The sequence below is a fragment of the Penicillium maclennaniae genome (assembly GCF_028827695.1).
Source record: "Penicillium maclennaniae strain IBT 15551 chromosome Unknown utg000003l:1.0-5670915.0:1.0-5674809.0, whole genome shotgun sequence".
In the NCBI taxonomy this organism is placed as follows: domain Eukaryota; kingdom Fungi; phylum Ascomycota; class Eurotiomycetes; order Eurotiales; family Aspergillaceae; genus Penicillium; species Penicillium maclennaniae.
Genome location: NW_026623215.1, coordinates 319,393 through 338,880, shown reverse-complemented (window position 1 = coordinate 338,880; position 19,488 = coordinate 319,393). Strand labels below are relative to the sequence as shown.

Genomic DNA, 19,488 nt, shown 5'->3' with positions numbered 1-19,488 from the left:
CCATTTCTGTATTCCTGACTACATGACTAGCATCTTCTGGACCCGTTTCACTAAGCTCTGCTCAAACTGTTCCACCCCTTGTGTCTGCTCATTCAATTTGCCCGCCTTGAGCACATACACGGACCGGCGACGATTTTTGGTTTCCTCCTGCTCCTCTTCTAACCCCTCAAAATCTTCATCCAATTTATGATCGGTATCTCGTTTTCCTTCAATCACTGACCGAACGAGGAATCGGTCGTGTGAGACGAGGATGATGGCACCATTGAAGGCGGAGAGGGCCGTTGTGAGCGCCGTCACCGTGTGGAAATCCAGATGAGTGGTGATCTCGTCCAAGATCAACAATTGAGGGGCGCTCCACACGATGCGTGCCAGTGCTAAGCGAACTAACTGTCCTCCTGATAACTTGCCGACTGGAATATCTGATGCGATGCGCCCTTGCAGACCCAAGGATGATAACAGACCTCGCACTTCGCCTTCATTCAGCGTCCCTTCAGATTCAGCCATTAACAGTCCCAGGGCGGTCAGACCAGGTTCCATGCGGCCACGCTCTTGGAGCTCTTCGACCGAATGTTGACCATAGTAGCCAACTTTCAGTCGCGAGTGAGTCGACACCTTGCCCTTCGATGGCGGAACTTGTCCATTCAGGACACGTATGAGCGTAGTCTTGCCAGAGCCATTCAAGCCCATGATGCCGATTCGGTCACCAACATGAACCACCAGAGTAATATTGTCGAGAACTAATCGGTCATTCTTCCTGTATTGGAAGGTAATCCCCTCCAAAGAAACAAGTGGTCCCGGAAAACGCAGCTCAGTGGCATCGGGTATACTCATCGACGCACCCCTTTCATCCGTCGGGACTTCAATCTCCGCTCGACAAGTCAAGTGCCAACCGACAAGATCCCGGTTCAATTTAAATCGGCCTCCGTTCGCACTTACCTGCAGACCCATCCGATCATCGACCTTTTTCTGCCGAGACTTTGCTTGTCGCAGTTTATTGTCGTCATTGGTCTTCTTGCCGATCTTCAGATTTTGCTGAATACTAGCTTCCATATGCGCAATTTGCCGCTCCTGGGCTTCTTTCATGCGTCCCAAATAGAGCTTTTGCTCTTCAAAGTCTTGTTCGTAGGCAGCGAGATTCCCACGAAAATACTTCAATTTTTGGTCACGGAGAATGACGATCTCTTCACAAACGGCATTGATGAAATCTCTGTCATGGGAGACAAGGACGACAGTAGTTTCGGACGTCTCACGTTGTTGTTTGAGGTAGTTCTCCAGCCACACTACTCCCAAAAGGTCGAGGAAGTTGGTGGGCTCGTCGAGGATCATGATATCGGGCTTTCGGACTAGAGTGCTAGCGAGCATACATCGCATCCGCCAGCCCCCTGAGAGTGTTAATACCTTTTTGTTTAATGCGTCCTCTGTAAAGCCGAGTCCGAGGAGGATGCGACGGGCCTCCTTCTTGATATCGGCGTGGTTCATCTGGATGTGTCAGTCGAGTAGAAGGGGGATGCATAAATGACGGCACTTACCGCCTCGAGCTGGGATAGTAAGTTTTGTAAGGTTTCGACGGCCTCTTGGGTATCCGTTTGAATCGCCTCGGCATCGATCGAGTCTGGTTCTTGGGCAACCCTGTTCGAGGTTTAGGAGCGTACTCAACCTACATTGCCTGCTGCTTACATTTCACGGGCAAGTTCCAGCTGTGCTTCGGCTGCCTTGAGATCCTTTCTGGCCTGGAGACCCCGAGCACCACTTTTCAAGTTGGCATTCTTTTGAGCTAGGAAGAGCATCTTTTCGGAATGTAGGTATCTGATCTTACGAATAGCCTTGACAGGTTCCAGTGGGTTCTCAGTCTCGAAGCTTTTCGAAAGGACTAATTACGACTTAGCTGATAGTCGACATATTCGTCGACTGATTGGCATCATCTACTCACCGTCTGCCGTGCGTATAGCTTCATTCCTGGCTTCGTCGCTGCTTAGGACTGTTTCCAGGACAGACTTTTCAAGTCTCAACGAGGCATTACCACCAGGTCCGTCCTCGTCGGTCTGTTGTAGAATGGCAACACGAGTAGCATGGGATATACCCGGAATAAGCTTCTCAGCCATTGCCTTGAGTAAAGCTGTGGTGTGATCTGTCAATGATTGCCAATATGCTTGCAAGGGTCTTCTTACTAGACTTGCCAGTCCCGTTCCGTCCCAGTAAACCATAATGAATCCCTCCCTTCAAACGAAGGTGGGCATCTGAGATGAGCTCTCGACCAGCTGGCTTCGCCCTGGATTTGCCCTTAGCTTTAGATCTGACGTCGTCTTCAGATGCAGCCGAAGTGACTACAATTTCAAGACCCTCCACGTCAATCTTCGAAAGATTAGTAGTTAATTATTGTGTTGGTGCTCTGACGTCCATACCTCGGGCGAAGGATTGTCATCCAACAGATGAAATCGCGTCTGCTTACAGGAAGCGAGTATGTTCATCATGGTCCTCGAATTGACAGATTTGACCCAAGCGAGGAACGCAGGAGAACGGAAGCTATAATTGTCGTATTTGACGGCGTCGGGCTCCCAATGCGGTAAAGCGGAGAGAGCCGACCGTCCCGTAAGGTTTCTGTGACATTGTTTGACTCACTCGGAGACGAAATGTAAATGGAACGTCGGTCTTAAACAATACAGACGCAACGATAAAGCCTCATACAGTTTGTAAGAGAGCGTTTAAATTCGAGAATTTTTGAGTATTGGTGGCGCAAGAGATAGAAACAAGTGAAGCTGGCCAAATCGCTCACAATAAACAAAATGTGGAGGATCATATTTCGCAGTAGGCAATAACAACAGATCAAAAGAAAAGATGGCTTATCAGCACTCCACACTTTAATATGATCAGAGATTATGAGTTCCCATTATTGTAGATGGTCTGTTTCTCCACATGTCGAACCTCAAGCCAATATAACAATACACTCTATTGGCCAAGAGTTGTGCAAGCTGTATTGACGAGCTTCAAGACTACTTTTAATAGTGCAGTCCAATTTTGAGGATATCATTGAGCAGCTCTTATTCTGATTGAGCTCGCCACAGTAGACAGTCTGCTGGGCGCACTGGGCTCTGATAGGTACAGCGATGCCCAAGATGGGAGCAGTGGCCTCGTTGCACTGGTTGAGGAGATTTTGAAAGTCACCATCATTAAAATTGAGTCCGGAAGTGGTCAATCTGTTAGCGATCCCGAGCTCGCAGCAGTAGACACTACCACAGGTGCTGGCACAGGTGTTGTCCTGATCATCCTGGATTGTGGGAGCGGCAACGACGACATCGAAGAAAGCGAGGATGACGGCCTTGGCAAACAATTTGAATTTTCATCGAGACTTTCCCCTTCAATCGAGATAATCGGCTCTATGTTTTACCACATGAATGTGAAGCATGCTGGGATTGTTATAGACAAGCTAATTGACTGGAATTATGGACTGTTGCTCTCCACGTGAATTGATATACAAATCAAGCTAAGTCATACAATAAGCAACCAATTCGATGTCTATCCTCGCTCCTCTGACACTGTTTGTACAAAGCTATGTCGAACAGTCACCCAGTTTCGCGGGCTCGCTGAGCTTGGAGGGTTCAAAGCTTCTTGACTGCTACTAGCATCGTTCGAAATTTCTGATCTTGGCAATGAAACGATGTCCACTGTTCTACTGTTGGATTTTGTGTCAGGGCGCCATAAGCTCGGGTTTTGTGAGTTTTTCGCTCCTCCGCTTTTGAAGCTGGAGAGTTGATACTGTCCAGAGCTTCTTCCAGAGGTACGTCCATTCTGACCGAATGAAAAGCTTCCATCCAGAAGCCAGCGGAAAAGAGGGCAAGGGTAATGAGACTACCTGCGGTGATTCCGAGGCCAGTTTCGACGATAGTCCAGATGGCGATCTGATAGGTCGAATCTGGGAAGAGCTCCATATTAATTGTCATTCCCCATGAATCGAACATGGCAGGTTGTTGAAAGGATGGCCATTGTGCCCCAGCGACTTACATAGAAAATCAGAATCGGCGTAATATCTGAGAAATGGAAGCCTTATAATCACAGCCACACTCGCACTTGTGACATTAGCTTTTTCACCTCAGATTCAGATGATAGTCAAAGAACTTACATAGCTCCTAAGCTTAGAATCCCTCCAACCGCCACCTTAGTTCTGCAATTCACCTGTAGTTGCCAAACCAGGAAAATTGGCAGGATTCCAAGAGTTAAATCACACACGACTGTGATGGCACTATAAAGATATGCAATATCCAGCAAGATATCTACTGATAGACAGCTGCCTGTTGAATCGCCCTTAATTTGAGTCCAGAAATATGAGACCGGGTGGCAGTCCAGAAGGAGTACCAGCCAGAAGACAAGACCAATGACGGTAGTTAGGGTAATAGTAACCCAAAGGATGATGCGGTGGACTTTTTTGACTGTCAATCGAAGCAGTGCAACGGCGATGGAAACTTTGGCTACAGCTGATGCCCAGATGTAGATCATTTGACTGAGCCACCACCACTACCAAAGATCAGATTTAGAGAAGCTCCCATTTGATTTTGGATAGAGGAGAAAATACCAGAAGCGCTCGCTCATAGACCACCATACTTGTGAAATCTGTGAATTTGTGTCCGACGCCATTCGACGTCCCAATCATGCAGCATACCGCTAATATGGCATATAGTGTCTATTGAGGTGTCAGTGCAGCTTTGCCAGGTCATCTAGAGTGAATACCATACCAGTGCTATGAGCAGAAGAATGTCATCCCAGCCAAAGGCTCGGACAATGTAAGACCGAACGAAGCATCTCAATGAAACTGTCATGAAGGAGATGATCATAAAAACGGTAGCCAAGACAAATATTGCCAGACTTCGGCCCTCGAGGGCCATAGAAGACCCCATTCTGACCTCTCTCTAGATCTTAGATTTGGAGATTTTGTTTTGAAATTATTCAAGGCGTCATCGTCAGGTTGGGTCATCGATAATTTCCGAGCCAGCGTGATTTTGTGTGAAGATATTGGCGAAACGGAGAGAGAAATAGCTCCGACGGCTTCCTGGGGGCACTAGAAAGGGGCCATTATCTTTATGCATTGAAGCTGCTCTAATATAAAGTTTCAGATCCCTGCGAACCCCGTTCCGGCTAACCACAAAGTGAATCGAGTCCCCACCGTCTAACCCGATCTGGAACAAATAGATTTCGGCAAAACAATGCGAGTCACCTAAACAAATAAGATCACCCGATTCGCATACCCATCCGCACGGACGACAGCCTACGCGACGATAGCTACCGAGGGTTCAGTAATGTTTCCGCGGTATGATGCTAGTGAAAAACCGGCTTAAGGATTCTCGGAGAAATTTACCAACAGTACGCCCCGTCTCTAGAACTAGGGATGTATCCTGGAAGATCAGCCGTGAGACTATCGTGTTTAGGGATGAGCACGATCGATGCTTCTATCTAAGACTTGATCAGGTGGCAGAGAGGCACATAGCCAGCACTTCCCCACGAGGTCTCCCCCTAGATTATTTCGCATGGAAACGCGCTTACTTGTAGTGCAAATTGTCTGCCAACATTTATCTCCAGTTTTCATAATGCTAGGAGGCTGAGAATCTCCTGATAGAATGTACTGATCTACTCATTAGTCTTCATCGAAATTACATCATGGTGTATGGTAGGTAGCGAAATTGATGCACAAGCTACCGTGAGGAAGCCGAATTCATCTGAACCGAGGCTGTTACGGGCCTTGACCTCGTCGAATGTACGATGCGCATTGCCATGGATAATCGTGCAACCCTCTTTCCTTAGCAGATGAATGATGTCCCGGTCTTTGGTGCAGCGATTGAAGCCCCTGTCTACGCTGAAAGCCCCCTTCAAGATTTTTGACCTTCTCCTGGAAAAATTTTGAACGTTGAGTTTCCATCAGATACCCGCATTGACACCTGGGTCAGTTCAGGCCAAGAGCTATCAACGTCCTTTGATCCAATGGTTGCAAAGATTATCGCTCATGGTGATGACCGGGCCGCAGCTCTTCATAAGCTTTCTGGGGCTTTGCAAAGACCGTTATCACTGGTGTGGAAACGAACTTGAAGTACTTGCAACAAATCATTGCTTGGGAGACGTTCAGCTCTGGAGAATTCACGACCGGATCGCTCAATACATTTTCATACGAAGCCCAAGTCATCGAGGTCATCGCTGCTGGATCTGACACCACTGTACAAGATTTACTGGACGCCAGGGCCTGTGGCATATCGGTGTGCCACCATCTGACCCGATAGGTTCCTATTCATTCCGTCTCGCAAACAAAATGGTTGGCAATGATGAAGATGCTGCGGGACTAGAATGCTCAAACCAAGGGCCTACATTGCTGTTCCACTCCTCAACCACCGTCGCTATTGTTGGTGCCAATGCTCCCGTATCTGTTGACGGGGAAGAAAAGGAGCTCGGCATGGTCATCAGCATTGAAGCCGGACAGAAGCTTTCCATTGGCACGGCAACAAGTGGCTCTCGAATTTATATTGCAATTCTAGGTGGCATTGAGGTCCCCAAAGTCCTGAACAGCCGTTCAACTTTCGCAATTGGTCACCTTGGAGGCCACAAAGGGCGTAGTCTGCGCGTCGGTGATATCCTTCCATTAGCGAGTGTTGCCAAGAAGCAAATTCCAATGCTTAAAGCCCCCGTTCTTCCAATACCACCACTCGAAAACCGAGAATGGGTTGTGGGTGCGATTCCGGGTCGCACGGCAGTCCGGCACATTTCACACAAGACGGGGTTTATGAGTTGTTCAATGGAAAATGATCCGTCCACTACAATAGCAATCGTCTCGGTGTCCGCCTCAGTGGGCCTCGTCCAGAGTGGGGAAGGCAAACAGGTGGTGACGCTGGTCTGCACCCCTCAAACATCCATGACAGCCCCTATTCCATCGGAAATGTGAGCTTCACAGGCGACGAGGCGGTTGTTTTGACTGCAGATGGCCCTAGTCTGGGAGGTTTCGTTTCCTTCGCCACGGTCGCCGAGGCCGAAATGTGGAAGTTTGGTCAGAAGCGGCCAGGCGATCGCCTTCGCCTATAACCTATCACTCTTGACGACGCACAGGCGCTTGCGAGGAACCTTGAGCTTTCTATCGCTACCATCACCCAACTGAGCAGTCTGAATTTTGGTGGTATACAAACTAACCTGATTTCCAGTCCAATTGTGAAGGAAGTCTCCAATGCTGGGCGTCTCATTCGATGTAGCCAGGCAGGTGATCGAGCTTTGCTGCTCGAATTTGGCGCCGAGGATAGATTCATGTTGCGACAAACATTCCATAACAGGAATTTCATTGAAAAGCACCGCATGATCACAATCCCAGGTTTTGAAGAGCTTACACCCGGGGTTCGAAGTCTCCAAGTCCGATTAACAGCGGGTTTCTCTCTACCCGAAGTTCTCGATGCACTAGTGGCGCACGGAATTTCGCTTAGAATGCAGATTCCATCTCGACTGCCGTCTCGACTCGTACAACTGCCTCTTGTGTCCAATGACGATAGCAACCGCAAAGCCATTGCGCGCTATGCTTCGACCATTCGTGCCTCGGCACCATATTTACCCAACAACATCGAGTTCGTGCAAAAGCTGAACGGGCTAGATAGCTCTGATCATGTCGAAAACAAACTCTATGAAGGCACATTCCTTGTTTTGGGACTGGGCGATGTATACCAAGGGTCTCCGTGTGCTGTGCCATTAGACCCGCGTCACCAACTCTTTGGAACGAAATACAATCCGTCTCGCTCATTTACGCCTCAAGGCGCCGTAGGTATTGCAGGTCAATACCTATGCATCTATGCGACTGATTCGCCAGGCGGGTACCAGATTGTTGGTCGCACCGTCTCTATATGGGACGATTTCCACAAGCCAGGACTTGGCGAAAAGGCACCATGGCTGTTCACCCTGTTGGACCAGATCCAGTTCTATCCTGTCACTGAAGAAGAACTTTCTCTAGCGGAAGCCAAGGGGAATTCCAGTGACCTCATCAAGATAAGTGATGTCGATCTGGATCTCAACGAGTATGAGAAATGGTTGGAAGAAAATGCGGCAGACAGTACCACTGTTCGAGAAAAGCGATCGCAGGCAGTCCATGAAGCCGAATTCTTTAATGATCTGCTCAAACCATATGAACCAGCCGCAACGAGACCTGACCGAGAATTTGAAAGTCATGAGCATATGGCGGGAGAGCGGGTAAAGGCACCTTTGCCTGGTAGATGTTTTCGTTGCGCAGTCAAGGAGGCAGAAGAGGTTCAGGCAGGAGACCCACTGGTAAGCACATTAAATGATCTCGTCAACAAATAATCTCGGGACTAATGATCTTCAGATTTGGATCGAGTTCAACAAAATGGAGATGAAGATTTGTGCACCAATTAGTGGGAGATATGTGAAATTGCTGGTTGCCGAGGGGGATATTCTTGGACCCAATGATGACGTTGCAATTGTTCAACAAGTGTAACGCAAGTGTAGAAAGAACATTATTAGAAAAGCTTTCCATTGGAGTTGTCCTTCGTATTTTCGATCATTCGTTTGCTATAGATGTCGAGAAGTTTGTAGACTCGATAGGCGAACAATAATAGCAAATGAAAGCTATGAGTCTCGGAAAGTAGCTTCTTTTACGGCGGCCAGGTCACCGACCTCTTCGTGAAGCATACGGAGTGCCTCGCGAGCAAATGGAGCAGCAGAAGCTCGAATCTGGAGGATGCAGCGAAGCTTCTTGAGTTGCTCAACATATCCCGCCGCTTCATCCATCTCAACGCTGGTCGCCCATAGAAGACCAGCAAACGCTCCAACCAAGGCCAGTTGTGCCGCAGCTGCAAAGCCCCCGAACTATTGAATGTGTTCGGGTTGGAAAGATTCAATCAAGTTCATTGCCGAAGTCAGTCGGGCGCGGGCGGCGGTTCGAATCGCTGAGCGAAGAGTAGACGGAGTATCTGGGGTAAGAACACGAAGTAACACGCGATGGATGGTCAGGTCTGCTGCCATATGTGACAGATGCAAAGCTCCGTTTGTCGACAGTCGTAGTGAAGGAGTGAATTCCAGCTGGAGGCTAGTAGGCAATGTAGCGTGCCATTGGCGCAACTCCAGCGCCAGGGGTTTCGCTAGACCCATGGCCCCGGAAGGTACAATCCGTTCTAGCAGGCCGCCTTTTTTGGTGGCACTGATCGAACAAAATGTTGAAACGATCTGACTGAAGATTCTCGTCAGCTTAATGGACTGTAAATATGCGGCCCGCCCGGCTCCGTCCACGCCTCCATCTTCATTTTCCTCTTCGCCGGTCGCTTCTACTGGAAAGTCGTCCAGTGTACACGGGCTAACATCCCAGTCACTTGTATCGTGGTCTGCATCAATCTGAGCGGGAATGAGAGATGGTCGGCCGTGCACAATAACGCCCCAGTTGTCTTGCATGTACAGTGCCCAAGCTAAACGTCGTCTCAGACCTTTCCCCCATTCCGGGATTTTCCATTCAGTACAGTCGATATGAATACCCAAAGTTTGCCCAAGGGATAGTACTTGGGCTGGAAGAGTGCTTTGAGAGGACCTCATTCGTTGTAATAATAAAAGTCCAGCTTGTAACGTTGAGAGTTTGGGTCGCTTCAAATTATCGTCCATGGCCCGCATCGCTAGATTTTCCAGGGCTTCGGCATCTGGTGTCCGAGACACAGTGGCAAGAGTTCGGTCAAAGAGCTTCCAGTCCAGTGCAACTAAGTATACCGCAGCAAGAAGTGGCGGAGAGAACTCGCGATACGATCTGGCATATTTTTCAAGAAACACACCCTTGTCCAAATTTGGAAGTGTGCGATGCATGATGCGGAAATACAGATTCACCAAGGTCGGTCCGAGCGGGTGAATGGACTCTTCGATGCGATCAAGGTCAGCGATTCGTTGCATCTCGGAGGCCGAGTCCTTGTCTGGGTAAGTGATGAATGCGGCAGATTGGTTCACTCGTCGAGGATAACATTTCTCATGGCCAGCAGATGAAATGGCAGATGGCCGCAGATCAAAAAGTTCAGGTTCATGATAACTGGCGGGCCCTATGAACTCAGAATGCAGATGAAGTTCTAAGCCCAATGTGCCGTCCAGTCGGGAGTTGGCCGGATAAGCCGTGGGCAGTTCGTCGATAGACCCAGTAGTGAATAGCTGTAATGCCTCTCTGTTCTTTGGCCATTTTATTAGCTGAGAATTCTCCCAATAAATATTGAATCGTACTTGATTTCTGCGGTGTTGGACGACTTTCTGATCCTTTTGCGTGGTCGAGGACCATGAAGAAATGTGCACTCAAGCCCGTTCAATTTACAGAATGTGCAGTTGTCTTTGCCCGGCTCTCATATACACCGAGATTTGCGATGACGACAACGATCGCATGGACGTCGCGCGAGTTCCGCCACTCCAACCGCAGACATTTGACGCAGATGGACTTTGATGTTCTCTGTGGAACAAGACTTTGTGAGTTGGGGTGTCCGCTTATGGCGCGGTACGCATGGTATGCTATAGCCGGAGTTGCAGGCTATCTTTACTTGGAGAGATGAAGTTGACGCTGACGAAGTTGACCTTGAGTTGCGCGCGTCTCATTTGGTCGCTTGAAAATCACCAACGCCGAGGCTCACGTGATTCCACGTAGTATTGTCTATGCACTCCAGGGGCGATTGTATTCAGTCTCAAGTAGATTTAGTGAAATTTAGTGGGGGATACAAGCTCTTGATATCGAAACAAACAATCAATGAAGTTTAATCAGAACATTGATGGTCAATATACGGATGTATCGCGGGCGGAACCAAGCTGGACACCGTGCTCGGTCTGACAGACTAGGGGACTTCTTGAAGATATTGGAGACACCAAGGTCAAGTAGGAACTATGTGTAGCCAGCCTTCGCTTTCGCCTGACGCTACTCACATGTAGTGCCCATGCTCCAGAGATCATTGACAAGATCATTATCAGCTGAGCTGCAGCTTGTAGCGCTCGGCAGGTTGAAGTGGGGCACCGCTGTCGGAGCATGCCACCTTATTTAATGCTTAGCGGACCTAAATGGTGAAAGCAGAAAGGAAAGAGACTACCACGTTTTGGCACTTTTCTAGTCTCAGAACGTAAAGTGATGGCTTTGTTCTGCCTTGGACTCGATTACCACCTTCTAGTAGAGAGGCCCAAATTCCTTCATTTCATGTATGTCATATATTTGTTGCTAAGTGAATGCCAACACACAGGGAACCCGTTCGTCCAACTGCAACGGCTTAGTAGCCCAGCTGGTCAGCCGAGACGTCATCGATGTGCCGGCGAGAGGCACGCTTGGCCTCCTCACGGTCGATGAAGTCCAGACCCTTGGTCTCGACCTCGCGGTCGATGAAAGCGCCGGCAAAGCCAGCCATAATCTCTTTAGCCTTCTCGTGGCTCTCAGGCTGGCCTAGTATTCAAATCGACCGTGTAAGCTTCATAGATATCTTCGATACGGGGAAGACGTCTAATTTCTTACCATTCCTCTCGCAGTGGTGCTCGTAAGCCTTGGCGGCCTCGTAGGAAGCAGCACCAGCAATCAGCTCGTGGGAGACAGAGGCATCGTGCTCCTGAGAGATACCGCCATTGTTGTACTGTTCGTAGGCGCGTCTCTGGTCCGAATCGTCTGTTTAATAGAGCGTCAGTAAGAGACAATGACAACGGATCACCAACGTGACACAAAAGGGAGCCACTAACCACTGAACCAACCCATTGTGATAGATGATTGTGATTAAGTCGATGAATACTGATGAAGTTACGAAGAGGAAGAGGAAAGGCGCAGGAAGAGGGGGTTAATATAGATACCCGCAAGTGAAACAGACAAAGACCTGACTACGTGGCTTGTGTTGGTCTATTGCCCGCTCATTACCTAGCTAGGCATGGAGCTGTCGGCGTTTCGATGGTCCACCACGTAGCTGTGATACAAGTGGTGGCGGGGCAGTCAGACGATTGGCTCTCAGGAGATTTATTTCTCCTTTTGCCACAGAGAGGGTACCCAATTGATCCAATTCTGTATTTCAGGTGTGCTGAGAAATGAATACAGAGGTAGAGAGCATCATAGTATGCTATTCATGGACCTTGAGCTCCGCCAGCGAGTACCAAGCTCACCAGGGAGAGCTTGGCGATGTACATCCTACCACCAGGACGCAAGAGACTCGCACACTGCCTAGCCATGCTCAAACAGACCAAGTGGGGGCGATGACACAAGTGAGGGGTAAGTTCAGCTCCCCCCACCCCGGTCTGTACACCGCTTCCTTGCGATTCTCCGGGTCAGGGGAAATATATGCGCTGATCTACGCCTATGCACCGACACCGCATAGGGTGTTCCAGCTTGGTCCTACGTTAGTTCACTACGTGCAATTGGCAGAATGATCATATTATGTCCCACCTTCGCTTCAATGTGAGGAGCCATTCTTTGGAGAGCGTTTTGGGGTTCATGACGTTGCGGAAAACCAAACATTGAGCTCAAGGCATCAATGAACGATGAATAGGGTCTGAAGCATTTAAAAGAAGAGTTAACTATACTCTAGCTAATGTGGGTATCAATTCCTTGACCGCAACTTCTGTTGAGCAATAAACACACATTGGCTTTCTGTGGAGACAACGATCAGATTGATGGTTTTAAAACATCGCTGAAAAGCTAAGATCTCACTAGAAAGATCGTCTGACATCCGGCCCATGAAAGCGAAGCTCATTTGACTTCAACTTTGCTTTCATCCTTTGCCCGCTCCCGCTCCTTTTCTTTCTCTGTCCGTCTCTGTCGCCATTTCATTCCTTTGTGTGCCATCAGCCACAGGATCGGCGAAGCAGCAATTGAAATCAATGAAAGGGTGGTGTATGCCAACCCCCAGCCCATCGCTTCTTGCATTGGGTTGATCACGGCGGACGCGGCAGCACCCAGCTCGCAGCGCATCAAGTTATTTGCTGCAGTTGCTGCAGCGGATTGTCCAGGCCAAATATCCACCATCAGAGCATTCAGGACTTGCGAGGTTGCATTGAGAGACCATCCACTGATAAATAAAAGGATCACCGGGGCAGCCAAATTGACTTTGCGACCCATGACCCAGCCATAAGCAATGATGCAAATCGTGCTGAGATAATAGGACGGCAACCCGATCTCGAGTCTGGCTCTCTCGATATTGAAGTGGCTCAAGTCCTGGGCCTTGCGTCTCTCCACTGGAATTCCGGCCCGTTTAGCGTGACGGCGATAATTCCAGTCCACCAGACGTCCCGTCGTGAGAGCCGAAGCGATCCCCCCCAGCCGAGAGGTAGATACATCAGTGCGGTTTGGATGTTGTTAAAATGATACACATTATGGAATGATGCGGTAGCTCCAGTCATGACGGCATAAAAGCCAGCATACATTAATCCCGTCACAAGCAAGATTGCCCCAGTCTCCAAGTCCGTTACGACTTTCAGCGTTGGCAGGGGCGAGGGGAAACGAAAGGCGTAAGTCTTTCTCGCTTCATTAATTTCTTCTTCGGTCACAGCGGCGCCCCTTCTCTTACGTTTCCGATGGCGGATACAGTCGGTTACCGAAGCATTCATTGGTGGTGGTGGAATCGACCCGTCTCCGACAACTTTCCGACAAGTCTCGGGCAGAAAGAGAAAGAGGAGCGTCGCATAGACACCGGACAAAATCAACAAGAACCAGAACAGCCAGTGCCAGTCAAGGTACTGGCTGATCAAACCGCCAATGATGGGTGAAAGTGAAGGACCCAACATGCCTCCCAGGGAAGCAAAGGCGATATAGGAGCCTCGTTCGGCGGATGTGACCAAGTCTCCCACCAGTCCGTTTGCCAGAGCCACCGTTCCACTGCTCCCGGCACTTTGGATACATCTCAACACGAGGAGAGCGGCATAACTGTTCTGAAGACCCAGACCAAGGTTGGCAGCGACATAAATGGTGAAACAGATGATGTATGCAGGTCTCCTACCTGCAGTGTCGGAGAACCCTGCAATCAACATCGGAGCAATTCCTGCAGAATCTGATGCGCGATCCTCGGTTGTTAGCCACAATCCTCAGCAGGTGATGCTGTCCTGCTCACCAGATACGTGGTCACCGTGAGGTTGACTTTCGTGACGGTCACGCCTAAGGCCTTGGCGACTGTGTCCAGAGCAGGAAAATAGATACTAGAGGATAATGGGGAGAAAAATGCCGCAAGAGATCCAGCTGCGACGATCCAGCGCTTTTGGCTGACAGTGAAAACAGAGAAATCGCGCTGTCCGGTATCCTTGTTGGGATCAACCGCCTCGACTGGAGGGGTGGCATCGCCACTATGAACAGCTTTGACTTCCTCGCTGCTCATAATGGCTGTTGTCATATCGTAAGTAGTAGATCAAGGATGATGGCCCTTTCGAAAGTTGAGTGAGAGAAGCTACAAGGTTGTATGTTCCAATCTTTAAAGTAGTCGGCCTTGGGCCGGTGCCGTTGTTGGAATCCCGGTACCGGCATTCAAACCAGTCGTAGTTTCCGGTTCAAGCACAGAGCAGTTCTGATATTGATAGAGTTCATGGTTCTGAAAGCCTTCAAACAGACTAGGAGCTTTTCTTTCAGGCACTATATCCAACGAGTAACATCCTTTGGATCGTGTCTGCGGTATCGCGACAGGGATCTTGTCGAATGTTGCCCCTCCAGTAGGGCACTTTGTGTAAACGGGCTACATCAACCGCCTCCACCTTCTCTTTATTGCCCCTCTATTCACCTCCCGTGACAATAACCTTAAAGTCTGAATATACTATCCAGACAAAGCATTTGAATAGAACATCTCTCCGTGGTCTATATCTCAAAAGATTCGTGACAAAAGCTTCATCCCGGTACCGGCAAACATCGTTACTCGGCCCACGGATGGAGATCGGTCTGAGCCCATGATCCCGAAATTAATTCGGTTGATGGATCACTCATATATAAGTGTTCGCAACAGGCCGTGTAGATGCTTCCGTTTCTCTTTTTCTACACCCAAACTCGTCGGTCTTCATTTTCATCACAAGAACCACGACCTCTTAGACCTGTCTACCCAAACTGCGAGTCGTCAACACTGAAACCATGTGGAACGTTGCGGACAAATCTTGCCCCGGCCATTGGGGCCCATCTCAAACAGCTTTGCTTCTACTCGACTTTCACTCTATGTTTGTCTCCCGCCTGCCTGAAAGAGGCCCCGCGGCCGTCAAAGTCGCCGCCGAGATGAAGACTTGGGCCAAATCCAAGGGCATCAAGGTCGTCCATGCCTTGGTCGATTTCAGCGCCTCGCCCTTCGAAACCTGTAAGGGCTCAGAAAGATTCGCCGCTATCGCCGAGGCAGTGAGAGAACATGGTGCCGCTGAATGTTCTGAGCTTCTTGAAGACGCAGATGACGAGGTCACTTTTCTCCGTCGACTCGGTCACGTCTCAGCTCTCAAGTCGCCAGGCCTCGAAGACTACCTGAAGATGAATAACATCAAGTCATTGCTGCTTGCTGGTTTGAGCACTTCTGGATGTGTCACGCGAACTGCACTTCCCGCATGTGACGAGGAATACGTTGTGACTACCATTTCTGATGCCTGTGCCGATCCCGATGATGAGTTGCACAGAGTGATGCTCGAGAAGGTTTTGAACAACCGAGGATATGTATCAAGCGCCATCGATATTCAGAAGGGGTATGAGAAGGTGATTAGTGGTATCTGAAGAGTCCGAGAGAGGCAATTATTTCCGGTCAAACGGATTCATTATGGCTGCCCAAAACATTGGTATCGCTGTTCCAGATTAGTTTTACCACTTGTCACAAAATTGATTCCAATCAATGAATCCACAAACCAAAATGCAAATTTACAATTCGTATCATCAACTCCAAGGCTTCAACCATGTCCAGCGAAGAACCTTCCACAACAGTTGGATCTTTCGGAATTTTTGGAGTCTTCTTACAAAGGCACGGGATTTGGAAGGTCAGGAGCTCTTTTTGGAATTTACAAGGTTCAATAGGGTGACAGGTGAGTTTCTTAGATGTCCTGACACTTACGAACTTCTCACTAACCTACATATGCTAGGAAAGCTTACCCGTATCTAGGTCTTTCAACCAAGAAAAAGCACTGGAAGTTAAGCCGGTCACTTCAATTAAAGAGGACCTGCGTTCAGCATCGTGAAGAGGGCGTATACGTCCCAGATGGGGTGCATAGAACTGCAATTATTAACATCTGGGATCCGATCTGAAGCGCCACGAAAATTCGCTTGTCGCTTTGGACATCCTGAGTCCTCATCGCATGGATCAGAGAATAGTGCGCTATTCAAAATGGCGGACTCGATGTTTTTTTTTAAGCTCATCACCCCTGCACCCGCTATTTATCGTTTTCGGGTAGTGCTGATAACGTCATCGTGGCCTACATGTAGCCCTTTGGGAAGTGGGGAAAGCACTCGATCCCAGAGCAGTAGCCATCATTGTCTACTCATTAGGTGTTGATTCTCTAAGCTTTGTCTTCTATGATCACTCGGCAGTAATGTCATTCTCAACCATAGACCTTTTGATTTGCTTCACTTGTGGTGTTCAGTACGACGTTAGTGCGGGGTTAACTTCGTGCAAAATCTGTGATGATCCACGTCAATATGTGCCTCCAACTGGGTGATCATCCCATCTGTTCCAGCGCAAAGACTCAAAGCTAACTTGGAAGTCAGTCAATCCTGGACATCTCTCAGAGGCTTGCAGTCAGCAAAGGAAAATTATTGCAACGTTTTCACCACTGACCCATACAATACCAACTTGATCACCATACATACTGTTCCAAAGCTGAGTATCGGACAAAGGGCATTCCTTTGTCTTGGTGATCCGGCTTCGGGTAATGTTCTATGGGACTGCATCACCTATCTCGACGAGGAAACAGTCAGGCATGTGAAATCCCTGGGCGGAATCAGCGCTATTGTGATTTCGCATCCTCATTACTTTTCCACCAGCATTCAATGGGCCGAGGTATTTGATTGTGATCTATTTGTATCCGCGGAAGATGAACAGTGGCTTGGAAATAGAGGCGATGGCAAAAGGTTGAAGCTTTGGAGCGGACAAAAACTCTCCCTTCCATCTTCTTCTAGCCCCCGTGGAGCTCAAAATGAATCGGATATAATGGCCATTAAGACGGGAGGACATTTCCCGGGAAGTTCTGTGCTGTGGTGGAAATCAACCAAAAAGCTCTTCATTGCCGACACCATTATGATTGTGCCGAGTGGACTTTACCACGTCGATCGCCTTCCAGGCACATCGTCTTTTTCGTTCATGTGGTCGTACCCCAACCTTGTGAGTTTTGAGCCTCTTGTGGTGTTCTGCGGCTATCTCATTGCGATTACAGATTCCTCTTCCACCAGATGACGTACACGAAATTTGGAAAGCCATCAAAGACATTGATTTTGAAGATACTCATGGTGCCTTCTTGGGACAGGAAATTAGAGGCAACAGTAAAGCATTGATGCTTGAAAGTAGCAAAATTGTTGTCAAAGCATCTGGTCAACTTCAGCATCCATTGCTGAATGAAGTCTAAGAGGCTGCTGAGCGTGGTTTAATGGCCAGATGCTGTCGCACTAGCCTTCACCTTCTGGTACCCATGAAGCAGAAGAAAGCTTTGCTCAATACTGTATCTATGGAAGAGTCAAATTATTCTAAATCTCTTGCATGAATATTTCCCAAATTGTACCTAATTATTCCACCGAGGACGTTATGCTGCATTACAGCTGGTCCGCTGGGCAGAGACGAAGGCTCCCATTTGATGTACTACACAGCCTACAAAAGCTACTTGACTTTTCAGGTAGATTAAATCTCGGACCAGATGTAAAATTAGGGGATTAATGCACCAACCTTGCGAGGGGATCAAATTTCTTTAATAGCTTCACACACCGTGCGGGTCCGTGAAACATGCATTATAATCTATGAGAGGTTGAGTACGCAAAACATAATTACGCACATGAAGATGAGAATCAAATTTCCCGTCTCAAGGTTTGACTATCACAGCACGCTTTTTAAGCCCGATTGTCGGGCCATCTCACTCTCACTAATTAACTTCACCACCATTTCTGCACTTGCCCAACTGGTCTGATATCCATAGCTGCCATGACCATAACAGTGAATGACACCCATGCATTTGTCATCAAATTCAATTCTAGGACCATCCTGCCGCATTGGTCTTAGACCCACGCCATGGCGTATAATTTTCAGACCTTCAACCCCTTGACCTGGCTTCACGATCGATGGACAGAGGTCAATAACGTTCTTCATAAACTGAATCGCAAGGTTGAAGTCCAGTGAAGATTCAGAATTGTTCTTTTGAAAGCTACCCCCTAGAATAGTTCCACCACCTGGCTTCAGTGTTAGCTAATGAGATTTGGATCCCTGACTGATTTGACACATACCGGCAGCCCGTGTCATACAATAACCTAATTTCCGGTCATCTCTTCCGGCAGTAACAGCCATCATGTAGCCGGGGTCGTTTTCCACGAGTACAGTCTGGCCTCTGACTGGAAAAAGAGAGGAATCTTCGACGCCCTTCAGAGTCTTTGAGCCCAAACCTGTCGCATTGACGACGATATCGGTGGCTCTTCCGCTTGGATGCTGAGCTTCTTGGGCCTCTGTAATACTACTCATCTTTTGGCGCTTGAATACGACGCCAAGGCGACGACACTCCGAGACCAGGTAGGACAAGTAGAGCGGTGGGTTGATGCAGACCGTCTTAAATTTGGTCCCTGCAGCGATTCCCGCAGGAAGTTCGTTCGAGGGAACACGATGACACTACCAATATTTGTTAAATTGCAAGTCGGCAATACCATAATGCCACTCACATCGTCAACCACGTCTTTCCACCACGGTTCTTCTCCTGGTCCGACAAACAAGGGCCCAGCCAAGCCCACATCTTCCTCCCGAGTATAAACGACAGCTTCTAATGGCCGATCAGTATGTTTCTTTTGGGGGTCCATTCTAGTGTTTCAGATCAAGAAGGAAAGTATTGGGGGTCTGAGGACCTTGAAAGTGGACACAGGCCTCAGGCACAGACGTGGCCAGATGTTTCAAGACTTTCCAGGTGCTATGTTCAAGCTGCGCTTGCAGTGTTCCTTTTTCGGCCATGCTGGAGGAGCCGTTAATTGGTGATGCTTTGTTATCAATCATGACAGACCTACGGGAAGAAATTTGCCCCAGCCCAGGGTGATGCATATCCAATGTCGTAGTCGCCGGGCATGAATTCGGCGATGACCAAGACTTTATTCTTCGCATCTTTGCTCAGAAGTAGCGCAGTCGTGAGGCCAATTACACCCGCTCTGTTGCTGCGCATTAGCTTTCCTCGAGAAAGGGAGAACATTAAGGCGTAAGATGATAGCTACCCAATGACAGTTATCGCCCTCGGCTGACCTGAGGATTGCATCTTTGGCGGGGAGCCGTGCGGCTCATGTGTGACTAGGAATAATTTCAGATTGAGATTTGCAGGATAGAGGATTGACTAGTAAGGTCAGTCCTGTTGATCTTGCGAAACTGGTTCCAAAGTTGGGGGAAT

General features: G+C 48.6%; 11 protein-coding genes across 11 annotated transcripts; 3 read left to right on the top strand and 8 right to left on the bottom strand.

The window, feature by feature from the left end:
* Positions 1 to 18: 18 nt before the first annotated feature.
* N7477_002211 (ABC-F family ATP-binding cassette domain-containing protein) lies at positions 19 to 1,479 on the bottom strand (the record flags this gene model as incomplete). Its single annotated transcript, XM_056963874.1, has 1 exon — positions 19 to 1,479. The coding sequence occupies one exon, from the start codon at positions 1,477 to 1,479 to the stop codon at positions 19 to 21; it is 1,461 nt and encodes a 486-aa protein (XP_056823827.1).
* Positions 1,480 to 2,783: 1,304 nt separating this feature from the next.
* On the top strand, positions 2,784 to 3,463 carry N7477_002210 (uncharacterized protein; the record flags this gene model as incomplete). The annotated part of the gene is made up of 2 exons (XM_056963873.1): positions 2,784 to 2,805; positions 3,036 to 3,463. The coding sequence occupies 2 exons, from the start codon at positions 2,784 to 2,786 to the stop codon at positions 3,461 to 3,463; spliced, it is 450 nt and encodes a 149-aa protein (XP_056823826.1).
* A 50-nt stretch (positions 3,464 to 3,513) lies between these two features.
* On the bottom strand, positions 3,514 to 3,926 carry N7477_002209 (pectinesterase precursor; the record flags this gene model as incomplete). The annotated part of the gene is given in 2 exon segments (XM_056963872.1): positions 3,514 to 3,640; positions 3,655 to 3,926. 2 exon segments carry the CDS (start codon positions 3,924 to 3,926, stop codon positions 3,514 to 3,516), a joined length of 399 nt encoding a protein of 132 aa, XP_056823825.1.
* Position 3,927: 1 nt separating this feature from the next.
* Positions 3,928 to 4,491, bottom strand: N7477_002208 (uncharacterized protein; the record flags this gene model as incomplete). The annotated part of the gene is made up of 2 exons (XM_056963871.1): positions 3,928 to 3,994; positions 4,118 to 4,491. 2 exons carry the CDS (start codon positions 4,489 to 4,491, stop codon positions 3,928 to 3,930), a joined length of 441 nt encoding a protein of 146 aa, XP_056823824.1.
* Positions 4,492 to 4,525: 34 nt separating this feature from the next.
* N7477_002207 (uncharacterized protein) lies at positions 4,526 to 4,889 on the bottom strand (the record flags this gene model as incomplete). The annotated part of the gene is made up of 2 exons (XM_056963870.1): positions 4,526 to 4,675; positions 4,728 to 4,889. 2 exons carry the CDS (start codon positions 4,887 to 4,889, stop codon positions 4,526 to 4,528), a joined length of 312 nt encoding a protein of 103 aa, XP_056823823.1.
* A 1,400-nt stretch (positions 4,890 to 6,289) lies between these two features.
* N7477_002206 (Urea carboxylase) lies at positions 6,290 to 8,461 on the top strand (the record flags this gene model as incomplete). The annotated part of the gene is made up of 3 exons (XM_056963869.1): positions 6,290 to 6,912; positions 7,170 to 8,274; positions 8,330 to 8,461. The coding sequence occupies 3 exons, from the start codon at positions 6,290 to 6,292 to the stop codon at positions 8,459 to 8,461; spliced, it is 1,860 nt and encodes a 619-aa protein (XP_056823822.1).
* A 131-nt stretch (positions 8,462 to 8,592) lies between these two features.
* On the bottom strand, positions 8,593 to 10,267 carry N7477_002205 (fungal specific transcription factor domain-containing protein; the record flags this gene model as incomplete). The annotated part of the gene is made up of 3 exons (XM_056963868.1): positions 8,593 to 8,832; positions 8,950 to 10,154; positions 10,213 to 10,267. 3 exons carry the CDS (start codon positions 10,265 to 10,267, stop codon positions 8,593 to 8,595), a joined length of 1,500 nt encoding a protein of 499 aa, XP_056823821.1.
* Positions 10,268 to 11,231: 964 nt separating this feature from the next.
* On the bottom strand, positions 11,232 to 11,704 carry N7477_002204 (DUF3759 domain-containing protein; the record flags this gene model as incomplete). The annotated part of the gene is made up of 3 exons (XM_056963867.1): positions 11,232 to 11,401; positions 11,471 to 11,617; positions 11,689 to 11,704. The coding sequence occupies 3 exons, from the start codon at positions 11,702 to 11,704 to the stop codon at positions 11,232 to 11,234; spliced, it is 333 nt and encodes a 110-aa protein (XP_056823820.1).
* A 978-nt stretch (positions 11,705 to 12,682) lies between these two features.
* Positions 12,683 to 14,315, bottom strand: N7477_002203 (uncharacterized protein; the record flags this gene model as incomplete). The annotated part of the gene is made up of 3 exons (XM_056963866.1): positions 12,683 to 13,147; positions 13,195 to 13,992; positions 14,040 to 14,315. 3 exons carry the CDS (start codon positions 14,313 to 14,315, stop codon positions 12,683 to 12,685), a joined length of 1,539 nt encoding a protein of 512 aa, XP_056823819.1.
* Positions 14,316 to 15,037: 722 nt separating this feature from the next.
* On the top strand, positions 15,038 to 15,655 carry N7477_002202 (cysteine hydrolase family protein; the record flags this gene model as incomplete). The annotated part of the gene is made up of 1 exon (XM_056963865.1): positions 15,038 to 15,655. The coding sequence occupies one exon, from the start codon at positions 15,038 to 15,040 to the stop codon at positions 15,653 to 15,655; it is 618 nt and encodes a 205-aa protein (XP_056823818.1).
* Positions 15,656 to 17,951: 2,296 nt separating this feature from the next.
* Positions 17,952 to 19,359, bottom strand: N7477_002201 (FAD-dependent oxidoreductase; the record flags this gene model as incomplete). Its single annotated transcript, XM_056963864.1, has 6 exons — positions 17,952 to 18,301; positions 18,356 to 18,731; positions 18,782 to 18,879; positions 18,962 to 19,065; positions 19,118 to 19,255; positions 19,319 to 19,359. 6 exons carry the CDS (start codon positions 19,357 to 19,359, stop codon positions 17,952 to 17,954), a joined length of 1,107 nt encoding a protein of 368 aa, XP_056823817.1.
* Positions 19,360 to 19,488: the final 129 nt, after the last annotated feature.